This window comes from Dunckerocampus dactyliophorus, chromosome 20, assembly GCF_027744805.1.
Source record: "Dunckerocampus dactyliophorus isolate RoL2022-P2 chromosome 20, RoL_Ddac_1.1, whole genome shotgun sequence".
NCBI lineage: Eukaryota > Metazoa > Chordata > Actinopteri > Syngnathiformes > Syngnathidae > Dunckerocampus > Dunckerocampus dactyliophorus.
In genome coordinates, this window is record NC_072838.1 from 1,165,317 (window position 1) to 1,186,253 (window position 20,937).

At 46.0% G+C, this 20,937-nt stretch overlaps 1 protein-coding gene across 5 annotated transcripts in view; it reads right to left on the minus strand.

Moving 5' to 3' along the window:
• Positions 1 to 13,097: 13,097 nt before the first annotated feature.
• The window catches only part of LOC129173191 (POU domain, class 2, transcription factor 2), an 88,531-nt gene continuing 80,691 nt past the window's right edge, over positions 13,098 to 20,937 (minus strand). For 4 of the 5 annotated variants that reach the window (XM_054763883.1, XM_054763879.1, XM_054763881.1 and 1 more), the window contains 2 exons: positions 20,174 to 20,247; positions 13,098 to 19,585 (listed from right to left, as the gene is read on the minus strand). In XM_054763883.1, coding sequence (XP_054619858.1) covers positions 19,215 to 19,585; positions 20,174 to 20,247 — 445 coding nt within the window. In that variant the 3' untranslated portion in view covers positions 13,098 to 19,214. The remainder of the gene's footprint in view (positions 19,586 to 20,173; positions 20,248 to 20,937) is intronic. The other variant, XR_008567189.1, reaches the window with a different exon arrangement.

The following is a 20,937-nucleotide window of genomic DNA, read 5'->3' on the forward strand; positions in this document are numbered from 1 at the left end:
TCAAACTCCTGTAGCGTCTGCCTGACGGTAGGAGTGTGAATAATGAGTGTTGTGGATGTGTGCTGTCCTTGATGAGGTTGTGTGTTCTTCGTAGGACTCTAGTTTTATAAATGTCTTGCAGTGAGGGGAGGGCTGCCCCAACAATGTTCTGTGAGGTCTTGATCACCCGCTGGAGTGCCTTCCTATCACATGTTGTACAGTTACCGTACCAAACAGTGATGGAGGCGGTAAGGACACTTTCCATAGTGCATCTGTAGAAGCAACTCAGGATTGTGGTGGACATGCCAAATTTCCTCAGTCTTCTCAGGAAGTACAGTCTCCTTTGGGACTTCTTCAGAATTTGTTGGGTGTTGTGAGACCAGGTGAGGTCCTCGCTGATGTGTGTGCCAAGGAACTTGAAGGTTTTCACCCTCTCCACCTCAGTCTCATCAATAAACAGGGGTCTATGCGGCTCCTTTTCCCTTGTTCTTGGGTCGATGATCATCTCTTTAGTCTTATCTGTATTGAGAAGGAGATTGTTATCACGACACCAAGCTATGAGGTCCGCCACCTCTCTTCTGTATGACGTTTCAACACCACCAGTGATCAGTCCGATGACTGTAGTTTCATCTGCAAATTTAATGATGCTGGTGTTGTTCTGGGAGGCCACGCAATCGTAGGTGAAGAGCGTGTAGAGGAGCGGACTCAGCACACACCCCTGAGGGGTCCCAGTGCTCACAATTCTTGAGCTGGATGTGCGATTGTGGACTCTGACTGACTGGGGTCTGCCTGTGAGAAAGTTAAACACCCAGTTACAGAGGGAGGGTGACAGGCCAAGTGTGAGGAGCTTATTTGTGAGTTTGTGGGGGCTGACTGTATTAAAAGCAGAGCTATAGTCTATAAATAGCATTCTGACGTATGTGTCCTGGCCCTGTAGGTGAGAAAGGGCTGTGTGGATGGCAGTGTTGACTGCATCATCCGTGGACCGGTTCTGGCGATATGCAAACTGTAGAGGGTCCACAGTTGCCGCCGGGATGCTCTTTTTGATGTGGGTCATGACTAATCTTTCAAAGCACTTCATAACAATAGGAGTGAGTGCTATAGGGCGATAGTCATTCAAGCAGGTCACGTTGCTCTTCTTGGGTACGGGCACTATGGTGGTGGACTTAAAGCAGGTCGGTACAGATGCTTGTGCAAGTGACAGGTTAAATATGTCAGCAAGCACATCAGCTAGCTCTGATGAGCAAACCCGAAGTGCACGTCCTGAGATGTTGTCCGGGCCTGCTGCTTTTCGTGGGTTTGTTTTGTTTAGAACCCTGCGCACATCAGCTGATGTCACCATGAGAGGTGAGTCCTGTGTGCTCCCCAGGTTCAGCCACCCTCTCTGCTCATCAGGAGTTTGGGTGTCAAAGCGGGCATAGAACTCGTTCAGCTCATCTGGAACTCAACTAAAAGACGTTCTTGCTCTGTCTTGGCAGCTTCATGACGCCACCATCACGTTCAGCTCTTCCACTGCTTAGTGGGGCCAGCGAGGGCAGCGTACATGTGAATCGGTGCCGCCATCGGGACTGCTTGATCAGTGCGCTAATGAGCCCCATCAGAAGAAATACCAGCAGACACGATGATGACATCATCATGGTTACACAACACGCTCATGCAAATCAGGGAAAAACACAAATCATCTGTTCCAGGGTCAAACTGTGGCCATCATGCCACCTTTATTAAGCGTGCAAACGATGGTTTAAGTCACATTTGAACATTCTTAGCGGTCATAAAGCGTAAAAAGAAGTGGAACAGTGCTAGTAGTTTGTAACAGTCGATGTTAACTTTGCTAACAAGTTAGTCTTACTGCTTTGGGTTTGCATTTCCTACTTTTGTGTGACTTTAGGAGCGTATTTTGATTGTGGCCAGACTTTGGATTCATGATGGGAATAGAAATAATCAGTTCCAGGGTCAAAACCAGTTCATGGTTGTCCTGCTTTTGACTGCTTACTTCACTACGACCGTACTTTCCTGAACAGAACAGAAATCATGTGTTCCCGTGTGGCCATGCTAAAGGATGTATCCTGACTACTGTAGCCCTCAAAGGTGAAAAGAAGACGTCAGGTATTTGGGCTTGCTTTTGCTCGTACAGACGGCTCCAGTCAGCCAATAAAATGAAAGGAAATAGTTTGTAAATCTGTAAATGGTGCCCCCCTGCTCCATAAAGGGAGTAGTAGTGGGAGGGGCTTTTTTCCACACTTGACCAAATCACACACTCGTGACAGCACAAGTGTCCCGCAGGGGGAAAGTTTCCTCTTCTTGTTTTGTGTTTCACATTGGGACCATGAAGCCCCCCCCCCCACACACGCGCACGCCGCCTTGATGGCGTGTCTGATGAATAAGGAGCTCCTTGTGTCATCTTGTCAGGTCACATGACCTGGTCATCGGTCCATTACACATAAGGGAGGGGGCCCGGGAGGGGAGAGCGGGGGTGTTCAACAAGGTTAGAGGAGGCGAGTGGAGGAGAAGGCCAAGTGGAGTGGGGGAGTGAATGGGCCCTTTGTGATCAAAAGGTTTGTTTATTTTCTCTTTGGGCAGCCGTGATGGCGAGCCGGTCACATGACCTGCCCCACACACACACACCCACTTGAGCATTTCTATGTGCTCTATTTCTACTTTGTATCATAGGTGCATGCAGCAGCGGGATGGAAGTGACGTTTTTGAAGCAAATAAAATGATTTCTGACCAAAACACACAAATAAATCAACACGAGGCCGCTTGGCTTCCTTGTCCATAAGGGGGCGCTCCTGAGCAAGGCAGGAAAAGCCTAAGAACGAGTGCGTCCAAACTTTTTGACAATAATTCACCCCACTTTTGATAGGTTTCATCCATCTTCCACATCGTCCCTGCTTTATGCCGGGGTCACGCCCGGGGTCGCCAGCGCCTCAGTCCTCCCTGTCCAAAGCCTCATGCTAGCTCACAGGTGCCACACTCAAGGCCCGGGGGCCGGATTCGGACCACCAGATCATTTTATGTGGCTAAAAATGACATAAATGTTATGTTGTTATTTGAATATGATTTTTAAATATTTGTATATTTTAATGTTATGAATGTTATTATTTCATTTGATTAAAAGAGTTATATTTTATTTTACTTCATTTTAAATATTATTTGATATTACAATAGAAAAATCATTCTCATATAAATCATGATAATAAAAAAGAATTTGATAACTTATTTTTTATTGAAACATATTTATGTTCTATTAAGTCAAAAATCATTTACATTTTCGTCATGAAATGTTTGAGGAGGTGATTGTAAATATAGGTGAATATGGTTTGGCCCCCCTAACTGCAGCGTGGCCCACCGACACAACCAGCTTGCATCTCCCAGCAACGATGGTGCGTTCAAGGACCGCTGAACAAAGTGCAAAACGTCATGCGCACGTGACAAAAAACCATTAGCAGCAAAGCTTATGATTTGACATTTGACCCGCATGAGCACGCGTGTATTCACGATTACCCACTTTGGGTGAATCGCTCGTCATTCTGACTGAGTAAAAAAATACTGAGTAAATAAAATTTTTGGGGGACCAAAAATCTGCAAATTTATGAGGATCCACTTTGTATTGTTTTAATGTTGCAAAAAGGTTTTTAAAAAGTTCTACACGTGTGGATGTTAGGGATCCTGATACCGATCATCCAGGACTGAAATGGTCCGATACGATCACACAGATTCATTATACGTTTTTGCCGTATAATTGGGTGCCGTGTAAAGCGGAAAAGTCAGGACAATTCCAAGGTCCCTTGACTGCCAGGGGGCCAAAAAATAGGTGATTATAATAATAATTTCTTCATTGGACCCAGAATGCCTGGCTGCACCCCCGCTACTGGCTGTACGGGGTGAAATAAGGAAGTATCAAATCACCTTCCAGAGGATGACACGATGAACTCAGCACACTCCGTCAAGCATTGTTCTTCAAGTGCTGTACAAAAGCTGTTCACCCTCGCAAGATAGTTTTGGCAGTGAGGTTCCGCACCCCTGACATGGTTGCTGAAAGTGGGAGGCCGCCGCTGCCCGGGACATGAGTCAGGGCAAGACGCTACACCGCAGGAAAGGATCACGGCGGGCTGGAATAGTGCTAGCCGCAGGTGATCTTTTGTCATCAGCAAACGCCATTTTCACAGAAATCGTCCGATACTGATCGGTGGCCGGTCTACCAGAGCATCCCCGGGACGCATATTGACGGATATTTTATTCTTTTTACATTGGGCCTTTTTGCTTTATTTGCCCCCATTTTTTTCTGCTTTTTCCACATGAATTTTATTTCTACAATGTGACGGGGGCCAATTAAAAAAAAGGAGCCACTGGTGGCAAATAGCCCACCCCCAGACTGGCAGGACTTCACCTCCCAGCACATTTTTGGATTGTTGCGTCATATTTGAGCAGGCCCGTACTTTTGATATCCCACCTATAAAAGCAACATTGCGACATCTGCACAAGTCCTGGGGGATACTTGGCTCATTTCCTTTCCTCGGTGTGTGTAGGTGTGTGTGTGTGTGTGTGTGTGTGTGTGTGTGTGTGTGAGAGAGACAGACAGAGAGAACGATGCGCAGGAAGACAATCCCAGCCGGATGGGGCTAGTTCCTGGAAGACGTCACACAGAAAGAACTCTTCATTTTTGTTTTGCGACACAAATGTGCTGCAGATGCCGTCAACCTTGTGACCTTTGACTTATCAGACACAGGGCCATGACAAGAGTGCGTGTGTGTGTGTGTGTGTGTTGATGCGGAGGATAACGGGGGCTAAAATATCAAATGTAGGGTGGAGCAGGGTGGGCTTGGATGCGTCTCTGACTTGGCCTGTGGTGTGTTTGTGTAGGTTTGGCGGTGTGTGTGTGTGTGTGTGTGTGTGTGTGTGTGTGTGTGTGTGGCTGCCATGGCCACAGACATCACAGCGAGGCCTGCGGTGGTCAGCCTGCTCGCCAACCCGGCAGACGTCCCGCCACAAGAAGAACAAGAAGAACACCTACCACTCAGTCAGTTTCCATAGCGACAAGGGGGGTGGCCTGCACCGCAGTGGTTACCCGGGAGCGTCGCGTCCGTCTGGAGGCGCACGCATTTCGGGGGTCCTGAGTGAGGAGAAGAAAAGTCCTGACTAAAAGTGACAAGGATTCACCTTCCAAGGGAAATCCGTGTCAATAGAGCACTTGCATAAAGCCCCCCCCCCCCCCCCCCCCCCCCCCACACACACACACACACACACACCAGCAGAGTGTAACTGTCGGGAGAGCATTCCATATGAAATGACACACAAACACAACACAACACACAGCTGCACACTATGTGTACAAACACTCATTTACATTCACACACGCACACACTATGCCGCGAAAGGACGACCATGGCCTTTGTGGCGCAGGAGCCCCCCCTGCTGGACAAGTCATGCATGTCTTGGCCTCGCTAAAGGATGATTTTACTAAAAGTCATTTGAAATGAAAACACGGGAGGGAAATACGACATAGAAACAATTGTGGTCCCACAAAATACACACATTACACAAAGAAATATAAAATATAAACCTTTTAAAAAGAAAATAGTCTCAATATTTCCATGTGTGGATATACAACACCAATATAAACTGCATTTAGATTCTGTTGAATAATGAATGAATGAATATACTGTACGTGGTGTCAAAAGGTCACCCTTCTACAAATGGTTCTATTGCTGTTGTTGGATTTTTAAAGATATTTATGAAAGGAAATCTTTCATTTCTTCTTATTGTTGTCAACGCTGACGCACGAGCAGGGATGATGATGATTCATTTCAAGGAAAAGCAAGTCATCTTCATGATATCGGCATGACGACATTAGCATCCTTATGATGATTTACTGTCACCAGCTTATATTTACACCATGGACTGAAATAAAGATGATGAGTGGATTTATGATGACATGAAGCCATTTTTAAATGAAATGATGACGGATCTACTTTCATGAACTAACTTACTCAATTGAACCAAAGTAAAAACTTTTACGTGTTGAAATTCATATCAACTGTATTTATTTACATAAAAACATTACGTCATACAAGACATTTCAAGATTGAAGAGTTTGATTGTCATGTGCATAGTAAAACAGGCAGTTCTACTATGCAATGAAATTCTTATTCTCTACTTTGTACTGTATTTCATTTACTTTCAAAGTACAAATAATTTCATTCGAAAGTCCCATCATAAATATGCTCATAAATATTATTTTATTTCAATCAATAGTGTAAATATTCATTTAAATAAATGCATTTAAAGGTTTTTGTTTGCTAACCGTTCATAAAAGTCAATAAATACCATGATTATTTGATTTATTAATGATTATATATTACATAATATGATTTCTTTAGTGACTTTTATGAGCGGTCTATATAATAGTGTGTATTTACAGGATTTATTGAAAGAAACCACATTCATACACCTGCTGCATGGAATTATTAGATGATTGAATGAACGTGTGAAGCAGACATGTCAGTGTTAATATGCTCACCCCCACCTGACGCCAGGTGTTTGGTTCTGCTTGGCCCGGTGGTCCCGTGGGGCCCACGCACTTCACACTGAGAGGTCCATTCAGAACCGCACGCGCGGCGACGACGCTTGTATGCGGCCGGGGGAGAGAGAGAGAGAGAGAGAGAAAGAGGGAGAGAGAGCGCTTGGGCGTCCCGCTTGGGTCTGCGGGTTCCAAGCCGCTGGTTCCCAGCAGAGCGGCTGCCTGGAAGCGCGCGCACACAAACACACACACACACAGACACCAGGACCACCCGAGTCTGGTGGCGTTATTTGATGGGAGTGATCCAAAGCACACAGGGAGCACTGAGGCGGAGTGTGAAGAAACGTCGGAGGTACCAAGTGGATCAGGGTCCTGCTTTCACGTGTGGGCGCACAGTCACAAGTCATCAAAAGCAGGGAGAACCTTGGGGTCCTGACAGAAGGAGGCTCCGTCCACACATGAAATATCGGGACGCCATCTTGGTGTGGCCAGGAGGAACCACGCTCTTAGCTTAGCGTGGAGTTGCGTGTGAGGGACACAAAAACTCATCACGTCTTTGGTCTAAATGTCGCACTTTATTCCTAACACAAGTTTGCCCCCAAGGAACCCCACCCACCCACACACCCACAGACTCCGCCCCCAAACAACAGGACAGGCACACACCTGCCGATGCGTTCAGGGACACGGCAGAAACTCAAACATCGTGGAAGCAACAAGAAGGTCAAAACAAACAAAAAAAAGATCAAGAAGTGAATACAGTGACTTTCCTTACGTCATCATCATCAGTCACCATGGAAACGCAGCAGTTTACACCACAAAGAAAGAAGACTCTTTGGTTTTCACTATTGAGGTTTTTTTTTAATAGAGATGCACGATATCTTTTTTTCAAATCGATACCGATAACTGATAATGTTTGTACACCTATGATTTTTTTATTTAGATGTTTGTGCACACCTGAAGGTAAGAAGGACCGAAAGAAATGAGGATTTGTTGATTGGTGAATGAAATATGATAACATGACTACTAGCACATCACGACAACCAGGAGAACCACAGAAGGGGAGGGGACACCTGCTGTGGCCCAGCAAGGTGCACTGTATTCGGGCACACACTCCGAGCAGCCGGCGTGCTGCCACAGAGGTCTCTGGGGAACCTTTTGCACTTTTGAAACGACACTGGTGTTTCAGGAGGCTGATAAGGTTTTTTGTTTGCTCCATGGCTTTTGTTCCCCTCATCGTGGAGCATTTGGTAGAACTAACATGTGAAATGTCTCTGTGTAGGCTCTCAGTCGTACAGGAGTTGTCCATCGAGGAAAAGGCTTCTTGAGACATCATCTGTACTTCTGTGAAGAAGGTGTCGGACGTTTCGCTCCTCATCCGAAGAGCTTCGTCAGCGAACTAATAAGTGCTGGTAGCTTAGGCCTTAAATACAGTAAGAGTGGGCGGAATTGGTGTGCCAACACCCTCCTCCTATTGGTTCTTTACACTAAGCCTGGGCGGAGTAGTGGTATAATCCTATCCTGTTATTAACACCTCCGATAAAAGGGAAGTGTCGCTCCCTGAATAGGGTATGAACGACTCTGATACTGGCTTGTTAGCATCTATTGTTCTGGCTCGGCCCTGGCTCCACCTCATTTGCAAGACTAAGAGCTGTGGGTTTTGGTCTCAGTAACCTGCTGAACACAGGGTCCAAATTAAACCTCAAACCACCATTCCGATTCAATGATGGGTTCTGTTGTTTGACAAAAATAGCTTCCTTTACTCCTCTTTCAAACCATCTGTTTTCTTTGGCCAAAATCTTTACCTCGCTGTCCTGAAAAGAGTGATTGGTAGCTTTCAGGTGTAGATGTACTGCTGATTGAGGACCACTAGAATTGTCCCTGCGATGTTGATAAAGCCTTTTTTGGAGCATTTGCTTAGTTTCCCCAATGTAGTGCTCTTTGCATTCCTCATCTTTACAGTGGATGGAATAGACCACATTGCTCTGTTTCTGGTTTGGAGCCTTGTCTTTAGGATGCACTAATTTTTGTCTCAGGGTATTTACTGGTTTGAAATAGGTAGGAATTTTGTGTTGCCATAAGATCCTCTGGAGTTTTTCGGAGACCCCCGCTACATAAGGGACTACCACTCCTCTCCTTTTTACTTCTGTGGGCTTTTGGGTTTCTTTCCCTACTCTCTTCTTTTGACATTTGTTAAAAGCCCACCGTGGGTACCCACAGGTTGAGAGCGCTCTCTGAACATGTTGTGTCTCCTATTTCTTTCCCTCAGCACTAGTTGGTATTTGTTCCGCTCTATGTTGGAGGGTCCTAATAACCCCTAGTTTATGTTGTAGTGGATGGTTTGATTCAAAAAGCAGGTATTGGTCAGTGTGTGTGGCCTTTCTAAAGACCTCTGTAAGTAGCTGTCTGTCCTCTCCTATAATTACCTTGCAGTCTAAGAAGGCTAATTGGTTCTCTTTAGCGTCCTCGCGAGTAAATTTGATATTGGTGTCCACCGCATTGATGTGATCTGTGAAAGACTGAACTTCCTGTTTTTTGATTATGACAAAGGTGTCATCCACGTATCTAAACCAGTGCCTTGGTTTTGTCCCTGAGAAGGATGTGAGAGCCTGTTTCTCCATCTCTTCCATGTACAGATTGGCCACTATGGGTGAGGCTGGTGAGCCCATAGCACAACCATTTTACAGACAAATTCATGGTTGAGCTATGGGCTCACCAGTCTCACCAGCACTTGTTAGTTTGCTGACGAAGCTCTTCGGATGAGGAGCGAAACGTCCGACACCTTCTTCACAGAAGTACAGATGACGTCTCAAGAAGCCTTTTCTTCAATAACATGTAAATGTCTTCCCCAGAAGTCTTTGTTTACAAGTGAGCGCGGGGGAAGTTACGACAGGCCGTTACGTCACAGGCAGGATATGAATAATCTCACCTCATTGAAGTGTTTTTATTATTTTTGGAGCTATTTTGGATATTTTTTTATAAAGAAAACATGCACTTTTTGGGGGGAATGTTGCCCATCATCCACAATCCTCATGTGAGACATGAACACTCGTGTCTTTCTCTTTTCGGTAAAAAGAGGCAGCTAACGAATGCAGGTAATGGGACACACCTATCCCGCCTATGAAAACAGGTCCAAAAAGCTCCAAGGAGGTTTAGTGGTTTTCTATCCATGCTGTGAGCGTGTAGTAACAGGTACATTCATGATAACATGTCATACTTGGACTATTCTGGCAGCTTTGATTTCACATAGCAACATAGAAAGGAACGCTACACCTAGCGTCAACAACAACAACACAGCTCCAATATGTAGCGTTACCTTTGGCTAGCGTGTGCTGAAGCTAGCGGCTAGCCGGCTAGTAGCTAGCCGCTGTGGTGTGGTGAGGTGTCACTACGCCAGTAAGGTAGTTCTTGGGTGTAACAATGTTAATAACAATAATAATAACAATGTGCTTCATATGCAGCTCACATGATGGAAATGGAGGCTTTCTAGGTGGAATGGGTGCGTCCCATTACGTGCATTAATTAGCTCCCTCTTTTTATCTGTTTTTCTATCTTTAGAACACGCAGAGAAGAGAAAGACGTGTGTTCATGTCTCACATAAGGCAAACCTCCAAAAAGAGTGCACTTTTCCTTGAATGTTACGGTACGACGTCATCGTTCTCTGGTATTTTTATAGAATTATCGTGCATCACTAGTTTAACAGGTAAAATCTTTGCTGTCCTCTCATCAGACTTTGGATTGAAGCTGCATGGTAGAAAAAAACGCAAAAAAACAAGCCAAGTCATTTTTATTTGAATGGGGGGGTGATGGGGGCGTAAAAGTTGGCTGAAAACGTCTTTGGATGAGAAGTGTAAATGAACCCCCAGTTAAGAAATGCTTGTTGGCACATCCTGAATGTTTTGAACGTCTAACTTTGGTAAGGATGCGAGAAAGCGGGAGTCATGCCAAGCCCCGCCCCCGGCGGAAGAAGCACTTGACTCCTGAGTACGCGCGCCCGTCCTGAAGCTGAAATCTTTATTTGGTTTTCACGAGATAAACAAAGAGGTAAGGTAGGTTCTCTACTCAACTGTCAAGCAACAATAAAGAAAAGCGGGGGCTAAAAAGTGGATGAAGGGCGTTTCTGCGTGATGCTCGCGCCGCTTTTCAGTGGAATTTTGTATAAAAAACCGAAAATGAGTAGAAAAATGACATTTGCGTTTGAAGGATGGACGTTTTTGGTACAATTTCCTACTAAATTCTCAGAAGGCTGGGCAAGGACACAAGGAAGCGCCGGCGTGAGCCCTAGAATACACTTAAATAGAATCCAATAAATCCATAAATTCATCAATAAATAAATAAATAAAGAAGAAGAAAGAAAGAAATACAATCAATACAAACAGCGAGAGATTAAAAAATGTAAAGCTTTTGGGTTCTTAAATGAGAACCGAGGAGAACTAAGAACATTCGGAATCCCCCCCGCCCACTCCCTTTCCTGACACACCCACCCCGCCCACTTCCTGTTACCATGGCATCATCATCATCATCATCATCACAGTCATGATTCCTGCAAACATCCTCAGCTGCATCAAACCACAAATACAAATCCATGCAGGGGGGGTCCAAAGTGTGGGCTATGGGGGCATTTTCATCCACAACAGTTTTTATTTGCCCAAAATAACATCAATAATAAAATGAATTCCTTATTCCTTTCATTTGCTGTCTGACTCGTGTGCACATAAAATGTCAGCAAATGAGAATACCAACGAAGAAGAAACACTAAATTACAATAACTCATATTTCTAAATCATATCTTTGTATTTCTAAACTTGAATCTTTTATTATCCTCATATTTCTACATGATAATACAATAAAAGAAGAATAATTTACTGGCCTCATATTTGGAACAAAGAATGTCCCAGCTACATCTTCTAAATGATAAGAATTAGAAGAAGAAAAGAATTTAGTGGCCTCGGATTTTGGAATTCTATTAGAAGAAAGAAGAATTGAGTGGCCTGGAATGTCGACGTTCCAATAAGCCACACAGAAAGTGGAGGGATGGAAAACAATCATTTAGTGAGAAGAGCTTGGAGTAGCAACCTCGTAGCAATGATCCATCCGTGGTTCCACTAGAACACAAAGCAATGATCCATCTGTGGTTCCACTAGAACACAAAGCAATGATCCATCCGTGGTTCCACTAGAACACAAAGCAATGATCCATCTGTGGTTCCACTAGAACACAAAGCAATGATCCATCCGTGGTTCCACTAGAACACAAAGCAATGATCCATCTGTGGTTCCACTAGAACACAAAGCAATGATCCATCTGTGGTTCCACTAGAACACAAAGCAATGATCCATCTGTGGTTCCACTGGAACACAAAGCAATGATCCATCTGTGGTTCCACTGGAACACAAAGCAATGATCCATCTGTGGTTCCACTAGAACACAAAGCAATGATCCATCTGTGGTTCCACTAGAACACAAAGCAATGATCCATCTGTGGTTCCACTAGAACACAAAGCAATGATCCATCCGTGGTTCCACTAGAACACAAAGCAATGATCCATCTGTGGTTCCACTAGAACACAAAGCAATGATCCATCCGTGGTTCCACTAGAACACAAAGCAATGATCCATCTGTGGTTCCACTAGAACACAAAGCAATGATCCATCTGTGGTTCCACTAGAACACAAAGCAATGATCCATCTGTGGTTCCACTGGAACACAAAGCAATGATCCATCTGTGGTTCCACTGGAACACAAAGCAATGATCCATCTGTGGTTCCACTAGAACACAAAGCAATGATCCATCTGTGGTTCCACTAGAACACAAAGCAATGATCCATCTGTGGTTCCACTAGAACACAAAGCAATGATCCATCAGTGGTTCCACTGGAACACAAAGCAATGATCCATCTGTGGTTCCACTAGAACACAAAGCAATGATCCATCTGTGGTTCCACTGGAACACAAAGCAATGATCCATCTGTGGTTCCACTGGAACACAAAGCAATGATCCATCTGTGGTTCCACTGGAACACAAAGCAATGATCCATCTGTGGTTCCACTAGAACACAAAGCAATGATCCATCTGTGGTTCCACTAGAACACAAAGCAATGATCCATCTGTGGTTCCACTAGAACACAAAGCAATGATCCATCAGTGGTTCCACTGGAACACAAAGCAATGATCCATCTGTGGTTCCACTAGAACACAAAGCAATGATCCATCTGTGGTTCCACTGGAACACAAAGCAATGATCCATCTGTGGTTCCACTGGAACACAAAGCAATGATCCATCTGTGGTTCCACTGGAACACAAAGCAATGATCCATCTGTGGTTCCACTAGAACACAAAGCAATGATCCATCTGTGGTTCCACTGGAACACAAAGCAATGATCCATCTGTGGTTCCACTAGAACACAAAGCAATGATCCATCTGTGGTTCCACTGGAACACAAAGCAATGATCCATCTGTGGTTCCACTGGAACACAAAGCAATGATCCATCTGTGGTTCCACTAGAACACAAAGCAATGATCCATCAGTGGTTCCACTGGAACACAAAGCAATGATCCATCTGTGGTTCCACTGGAACACAAAGCAATGATCCATCCGTGGTTCCACTAGAACACAAAGCAATGATCCATCCCTTGTTCCACTAGAACACAAAGCAATGATCCATCCGTGGTTCCACTAGAACACAAAGCAATGATCCATCTGTGGTTCCACTGGAACACAAAGCAATGATCCATCTGTGGTTCCATTGGAACACAAAGCATTGATCCATCCGTGGTTCCACTGGAACAAAAAGCAATGATCCATCCGTGGTTCCACTGGAACACAAAGCAATGATCCATCCGTGGTTCCACTAGAACACAAAGCAATGATCCATCCGTGGTTCCACTGGAACAAAAAGCAATGATCCATCCGTGGTTCCACTGGAACACAAAGCAATGATCCATCCGTGGTTCCACTGGAACACAAAGCAATGATCCATCCGTGGTTCCACTGGAACACAAAGCAATGATCCATCTGTGGTTCCACTGGAACACAAAGCAATGATCCATCTGTGGTTCCACTAGAACACAAAGCAATGATCCATCCGTGGTTCCACTGGAACACAAAGCAATGATCCATCCGTGGTTCCACTGGAACACAAAGCAATGATCCATCCGTGGTTCCACTAGAACACAAAGCAATGATCAATCCGTGGTTCCACTAGAACACAAAGCAATGATCCATCCGTGGTTCCAAACCAGCTGTCACATGCACTCAGGAGCTTTTGATAGTCCAGAGTCCTATTTTGTATTCTTTAGAACACAAATAGTCAGGATCATTCCCAATAAATGGGCTTCATTTTACAAGAATATTACACATCAATATGCAAAAATGATTGTGAAAATAAAATAAATACAATGAATAATAGTACAATAAATAATAAAATAAATATAATGATTAATAGTACAATAAATAATAAAATAAATACAATGAATAACAGTACAATAAATAATCAAATAAATATAATGATTAATAGTACAATAAATAATAAAATAAATACAATGAATAACAGTACAAATGGCGCTGCTTGAGTGGCTGCCAGTTACAGCAGCTCTGTACTTTTCTTCCACCTTTTAGAGTTTTTATAGTATTTTAGTTTTCTTTTTACTTTTCTTTTGGTCGCATTTTGTCAAGTGTGCAGCTATGGAGGTTAATATTGTTACTTTTGTAATCTGCGCCTTGATGCTATTTGAACTTTTCAGTTCAACTGTGGGGAACCTCTTCAGCCACGGCTCCCCATTCAACCAAGGCTCCATTGTTTACACCTGGGATCAGCTGTTAGCCCTGTGCCACACACCCCCTCTCTGCGTGGAGAGGCCGGAGATCCCCAAGGAGCTGCAGAGGAGGAGAAGAGGATGCAGGTCGGGAGTGAAGTGTAAGAAGCGGAAAAGACGGTACAAGCCATGTCTACCGTCTGTCATCATGGGGAACGTAAGATCTCTCCCCAACAAGATGGAAGAGCTAACGGCGCTGACCCGACTGCAGAGGGAGTACCGGAAATGCAGCCTCATGTGCTTCACGGAGACGTGGCTGAGTGAGCTTTCTCCGGATTCACATGTCGCACTGGACGGATTCCAGCTGGTACGAGCGGACAGGAATGCAACGGAGAGCGGTAAGAAGAAGGGAGGGGGAATCGCTGTGTTTGTGAATGATAGATGGTGCCACCCGGAACACATCTGTGTGAAGGAGCAACTGTGCACCAAAGATGTGGAACTGTTAGCGGTTAGCATGTGGCCATACTACCTTCCGAGGGAGTTTTCACATGTTCTTGCTATGACTGTGTACATCCCCCCCTCAGCGGTCGCTGCTGCAGCTATAGAGCAGATCCACACCATCGTCTCTCAACTTCAGAACCAGCACCCCCAATCCCTCCTCCTCATCTCCGGTGACTTCAATCATGCTTCCCTGTCCTCTGCTCTTCCCACCTTCACCCAGTATGTCAGATGCCACACTAGAGACAATAAAACGTTGGACCTCTTGTATGCAAACATCAAGGATGCATACACCTCATCCCCCCTCCCCCCGCTGGGTCGTTCTGATCACAACCTCGTCCATCTCGTCACAGACTACACTCCAGTAGTGAACAGACAACCCCCTGTGAAGAGGCCTGTGAAGCAGTGGTCTGAGGAGAGCAGTGCTAGGCTCAGAGACTGCTTCCAGACAATAGACTGGGAAGGGCTCTGTAGTCCCCATGGCAGTGACGTTGACAGCATGACACACTGCATAACAGACTATATCAACTTCTGTATGGAGAACACTGTGCCCTCCAAGGTGGTGCGGTGTTTTCCCAACAACAAACCCTGGGTGACCTCTGAGATTAAGGCCCTGCTGAACAAGAGGGTCTTCAACTCAGGGGACAAGGAGGAGCTGTGCAGAGTCCAGAGGGAACTCCGGCACAAGATCAGGAAGGGGAAGGACTGCTACAGGAGGAAACTGAAGAAGCGGCTGGAGGAGAATAATGCCAGGGAAGTCTGGAGAGGCCTGCAGACCATCACAGGCCATGGTAAAGGAGTGGGGAGAGACCAAGCCAGTGGGGACAAGATCTGGGCAGATGAACTCAATCTGTTTTTCAACAGATTTGAGTCTGCCCTCCCTCCCTCCCCTACCAACTCACCACTCTTCACCCCCACATCCCCATCCCAGCCATCCTCTACTCCCCTCTCCATAACTGATGATCAGGTGAGAAATCAGCTGAGGAAGATCAAGGCAAGGAAGGCCCCGGGACCGGACGGCATCAGCCCTAGAATCCTCAAGGACTGTGCTGACCAGCTCTGTGGAGTTCTCAGGCACTTGTTCAATCTCAGCCTGAGCCTGGAGAAAGTCCTGGCCCTGTGGAAGACATCCTGTGTGGTCCCAATCCCAAAGACACCGCGTCCCAAGGAGCCTAACCACTTCAGGCCTGTTGCCTTGACCTCTCACCTGATGAAGACCATGGAGAGGATTATCCTGCAGCACCTGCGACCCCTGGTGGGCACTCAGCTGGACCCCCTGCAGTTTGCTTACCGGCCTAGGATCGGAGTGGACGACGCAGTGATCTACCTGCTGCACAGATCACTGCTACACCTGGAGGACAGCGGGAGCGCTGTGAGGGTCATGTTTTTTGACTTCTCCAGTGCCTTCAACACCATCCAGCCGGCACTACTCAGAGTGAAGATGGAGAGTGTGGGAGTAGACCAACACCTGACTGCATGGGTTATAGACTACCTCACCAACAGACCACAGTATGTGAGGCTCCATCACTGTGTGTCTGACATGGTACTCTGCAGCACAGGTGCCCCTCAGGGTACGGTGCTCTCCCCTTTCCTCTTCACCCTCTACACCTCGGACTTCACACACAACTCCACACAGTGTCACATCCAGAAGTTCTCCGACGACACAGCCATTGTTGGTTGTGTTTCAGAGGGGAATGATCTGGAATACAGGACGGTCATCAGGGACTTTGTCAGCTGAAGTGAGCTTAACCAGCTGCAGCTCAACACCAGCAAGACAAAGGAGATGATCATTAACTTCCAGAGGAAAACATCCCACTTCACACCGGTGAACATCCAGGGAGCGGACATAGAGTTGGTAGACAGCTACAAATTCCTGGGTGTTCACCTTAACAACAAGCTGGACTGGTCCGTCAACACCCACGCCCTCTACAAGAAGGGCCAGAGTCGCCTCCACCTGCTGAGGAGACTGAGGTCCTTTGGTGTGTGCAGGACTCTCTTACGGACCTTTTATGACTCTGTGGTGGCCTCAGCCATCTTCTATGCTGTGGGCTGCTGGAGAGGGGGCAGCACGGACAGGGACAGGAGCAGGATCCCTAGGCTGATCAGGAGAGCGAGCTCTGTCCTGGACGGTCCTCTGGACTCCGTGGAGGAAGTGGGGGAGAGAAGGATGTTGGCTAAGCTGACATCCATCATGGACAACACCTCTCACCCCCTACATGACATAAATAATAAAGTACAATACAATACAATACAGCAGTGATGGCTGAGGAAAGCAGGAAGCACGGGTGATGATGATGATGGCTTCAAAGGATACAACAGTTGTTGAAGTAACTCCACACCAGCACGCACACGCACAGAAACACACACAGTCTTCCAGCTTGTGCGTTGGTTTGGTTGTTCTATTTGGTTCAGTTCTATGTTTTGGTTTTTCACTTTTGGCTTTTTTGTGTTTTTTGCACAAGATTGAAAAGAGTATTTGCTGCTGCGTGGCGCCGTGTGGCGTGTGGACTTGTATCCTCCGCTCGACAAGAAAGATGTCCTCCAGCTCCTGTGCGAAGAGACGCCCACCACCCCCCTCCCCATATGAAATAGAAAGTCCTTACATCATTATCATCATCATCATCATCATCAGTGACAGAAAGATGAAAGAAGAAAAAAATAAAAATAAACTTTGAACTCTGACAGTTGCTAAAAGGGGTGGGGGGGTGTTGGTTGAGTGTCCGTGCCGATACCAGAACATCACAGGTAAAAGACCAACAGATGGAGACAAGAGTGCCCCCTCCCCCCTTTGTTCCTATTTGGTTTGGGGAGTGTCTTAGAAGAGCAGTCGTAGCTTTTGGTTTTGTTTTGGTTCTTTTTGGTTTCATGGTTCCTCGTCCTCTTCTTCTTTCTTTCTTTTTTGAACCCCTGCAGCTTTTGGTACCTTTGGCTCCTCATCCGTCATCGCTCTTCTTTTGGTCCTTTGATGGGACCTTTGGAGACAGGAGGGAGTGGGGGGCAGGTGGGAGGCAAGGATGGAGGGCAGGGCTTTTCCTTTTTTGTTTGTTTGTTTTTTTGGGGTGTGTGTGTGTTTCCCTCTGACGGGGGCTGAGGTCTGAGACGACGCTGCCACAGGGGGTGCTTTGGTATCCAAGAGTCTGCTGGGAGGCCAGCAAGTCCGACGTAAGCGTGATTTATGATTTATGATGATGATAAAAGATGGAAGAAGATGCACGGAGGCCATGAGAAATAAAAGACAAAGACTACATGTGCCTGTTGGGGGGGCCTCGCGTGAAAACTTTGGTTTCTGCAAACTTCCTGATGACAGAAAGGATGAAGTCCCTAATAAATGCAAGCTAATCACGAATGAGCGGATGGAATGTTTGATATATGCATCACGTTTAACCAAGGGGGCGGTGCTTAGCACACAGCCAAAGCTGAAATCCATTGGTGGGGCGCTGGAGCCTACCCCAGCTGCTCACTTGACATTGTGTCCAAATGAAATAATGACATCTTTCAACTTTGATATGATCACCAAGAAATGAATAGCTTGATATTTATCAATCAGAGTACAAAGAATCCGAATCATTTTATCTGATTTCAACTGGAATGCAAAGTTCAAATGATTCAGTCTTTCTAAACGATCAAACAAAAAGCTTCCTAAGTTCAAATGATTCAGTCTTTCTAAACGATCAAACTAAAAGCTTCCTCCACTCAATCATACTTTTATAGCCTCACACTCCGAATCATGATGATAATCACATAGTAGCCTCGCATTTCTAAATCATAATAAAAATAGAATGTAATAGATTACTTATAACACATCATTCTAATCATATAGTAGGCATATTTTCTCAAATATAATAAAAAAGAATGATTTAGAATGCTTGTAAGTATAAATGAAAACGATGATGATTGGGGGGGGTACACAGAAAACAAGCAAGCTAATATCTAACTAGTGGACGGGATGTTCCATATAGGTGTCATGTTGGCCCAGGGGGGCGGGGCTTACCGCACAGCAAAGGCAAATGAAATGAAGGGGAAGTTTTCAGGGTGGTGGTGGTGCAGGGACACGGCCATGTTTTGGCGCAGGCACGAGTGCCGCTACTTTGCAGTGGTAAACCCCGCCCCTAATGAGGTAGCGAGAGAGGAATGAGATGAAGGTGGAAGGAATGCAAGAAAGGTCTAAAGCTTTTCTCTCCGTTTGGTTTTGGAGGTTTTTGGTATTTTTGGTGTTTGCCCCCCGTCCCGCACCTCTCCGCATCATCTTTTTGGTTTCAAGCAGCCTCCCTCCTGGTCCCTCTGTCCGCGCCACCCTCCCTCGCGTCGCCATGCCCCCCCACCCTTGTCCACTTGTGTACATTTTTGGCCTCGGAGGACATTTTCAGGGTGGGGTGGGGTGGCGGGGGGTAGAGGGAGTCGGCCGGGGACAGAGATGGCTTTGGTTGAAAGGCGAGGTCATAAGATAGGACGCTTTGGCTGTCACTCAGCCATGGCCCCGCCCAGAGGTGGCGGCGAGGCTTCGCTGAAGGAGCAGAAAGAGGCGGGGCTGGAACAGGGAGAATCCTCGGGGCACGAGGTCGGGCTCAGGAGGTTGCGGGAGGCGGAGGGCGGCGACCGGGAGAAGGCAGGCTGCGGGATGGCCCCTCCGCCACCGCCGCTCATCAGGTCCATAGCGGGCGGGGAGGCCGTCGCCATGGAGATGGAGCCCGTCACCATGGGGAGCAGGCCGGGGCGGTTGAGGAATAGGGAGGGGCGGAGCGAGGGAGGAACGGCGCCGCCGGCTGCACCCAGAAGCATGTGACCTGCACCCCCCTCCATGAGGGACAGTTGCCCGCTGTTGGCTGCCAGGGCTGCAGGGACGGGGGGGGGGGATGGATAGGAATGAAGGAATGAAGGAAGGAGATAGCAAGGAAACGTCAGCAAACACACAAATAAAAGTCAAAGTGCGAGTACGCCCTGGAGGAGGCGGGGCTCAGTGACAGGAAGTAAGGTCTCAGTCGGTTGGGAGAGCGTGATGCGTTCAAAGAACACCTTGACAAACGTTATTTCTCACGCCCTAATTGACTTGCAATCTTTCTGGGAAAATGACAAAGCACTTCTTTAGCCAGCAGGTGCTGGTGTGTTGGGGGGGGGCTGATCCTTTAAGCTGATTGGCCCAGAGGTGCAGCTGCGATCATAACACGACAGTACAGCATGCTATTGTCACACGTCACACCCTGGTGGATTCGTTCACTGTGGACACGTGCACGCACCCTCATGCTTTGAGCACAGCAACTTGAGCACCTGTGGTGATCATCAATCAATCCAGGAACCACCATCAATAAACAGAAAGTGCATCATTCTGATCAGTTTCACTTCAGATACTTGACTTTAAACTTGTCAGAGATCTTAGAGTGAAGGAGAGTTCTTCATTTGACATAACTAGAACACACACACACCTTGCATGGTGGCCAGTGGGTTGCTGCCAATGAGCGCCTGGTTCATTCCTGTGCTTACTCCCATCATGGTGTTCCTGAGGAGGCATACACACGTGGATCATGGATTGTGGATCATGGATTACACTTCCAATCCAACTTCCACCAGCGCTAGGGGCAGTGTTTTCCTCCCTCCACTATTTAGCTTGTTGGCTGCCGTCATCGTGACTGCTGAAAGCTGACCAATCACAGCCTTTACATGTGCATATCTCTTTTGGTTTATCTATTTTTTTTTATTATACTGTTATGTGTCTCCTAAGTGTCTACTTATGAAAATGTCTAAAAATGCTACAATGCTAATGTTAGCATGCTTACAATGCTAACATGCTAACCATAGCATGCTAACACTTAAAAGGAGAGCACAAAGTGTTCCGATGAGTTCTACTAATAAAAACAGCAAAAAATGCTACTATGCTAACATTAGCATGCTAACAAAGCTAACATGCTAACATTAGCATGCTAACACCTAACATGAGAGCAAAAAATGTTTCTAGAAATTCTACTTATAAAACCAGCAAAAAACGCTACTATGCTAATGTTAGGATGTTTGTTGTTATGCTAACTTGCTAATGTTGGCATGCTAACACCTAACATAACTGCTGTTCATATAAGTGTCTACTTATTAAACTTTCTAAAAATGCTAGTATGCTACTGTTATCATGCTAACAACTAGCATGATAGCACCGTGTTATGTAAGTGTCTACCTATGAAAATTGCTAAAAATGTTA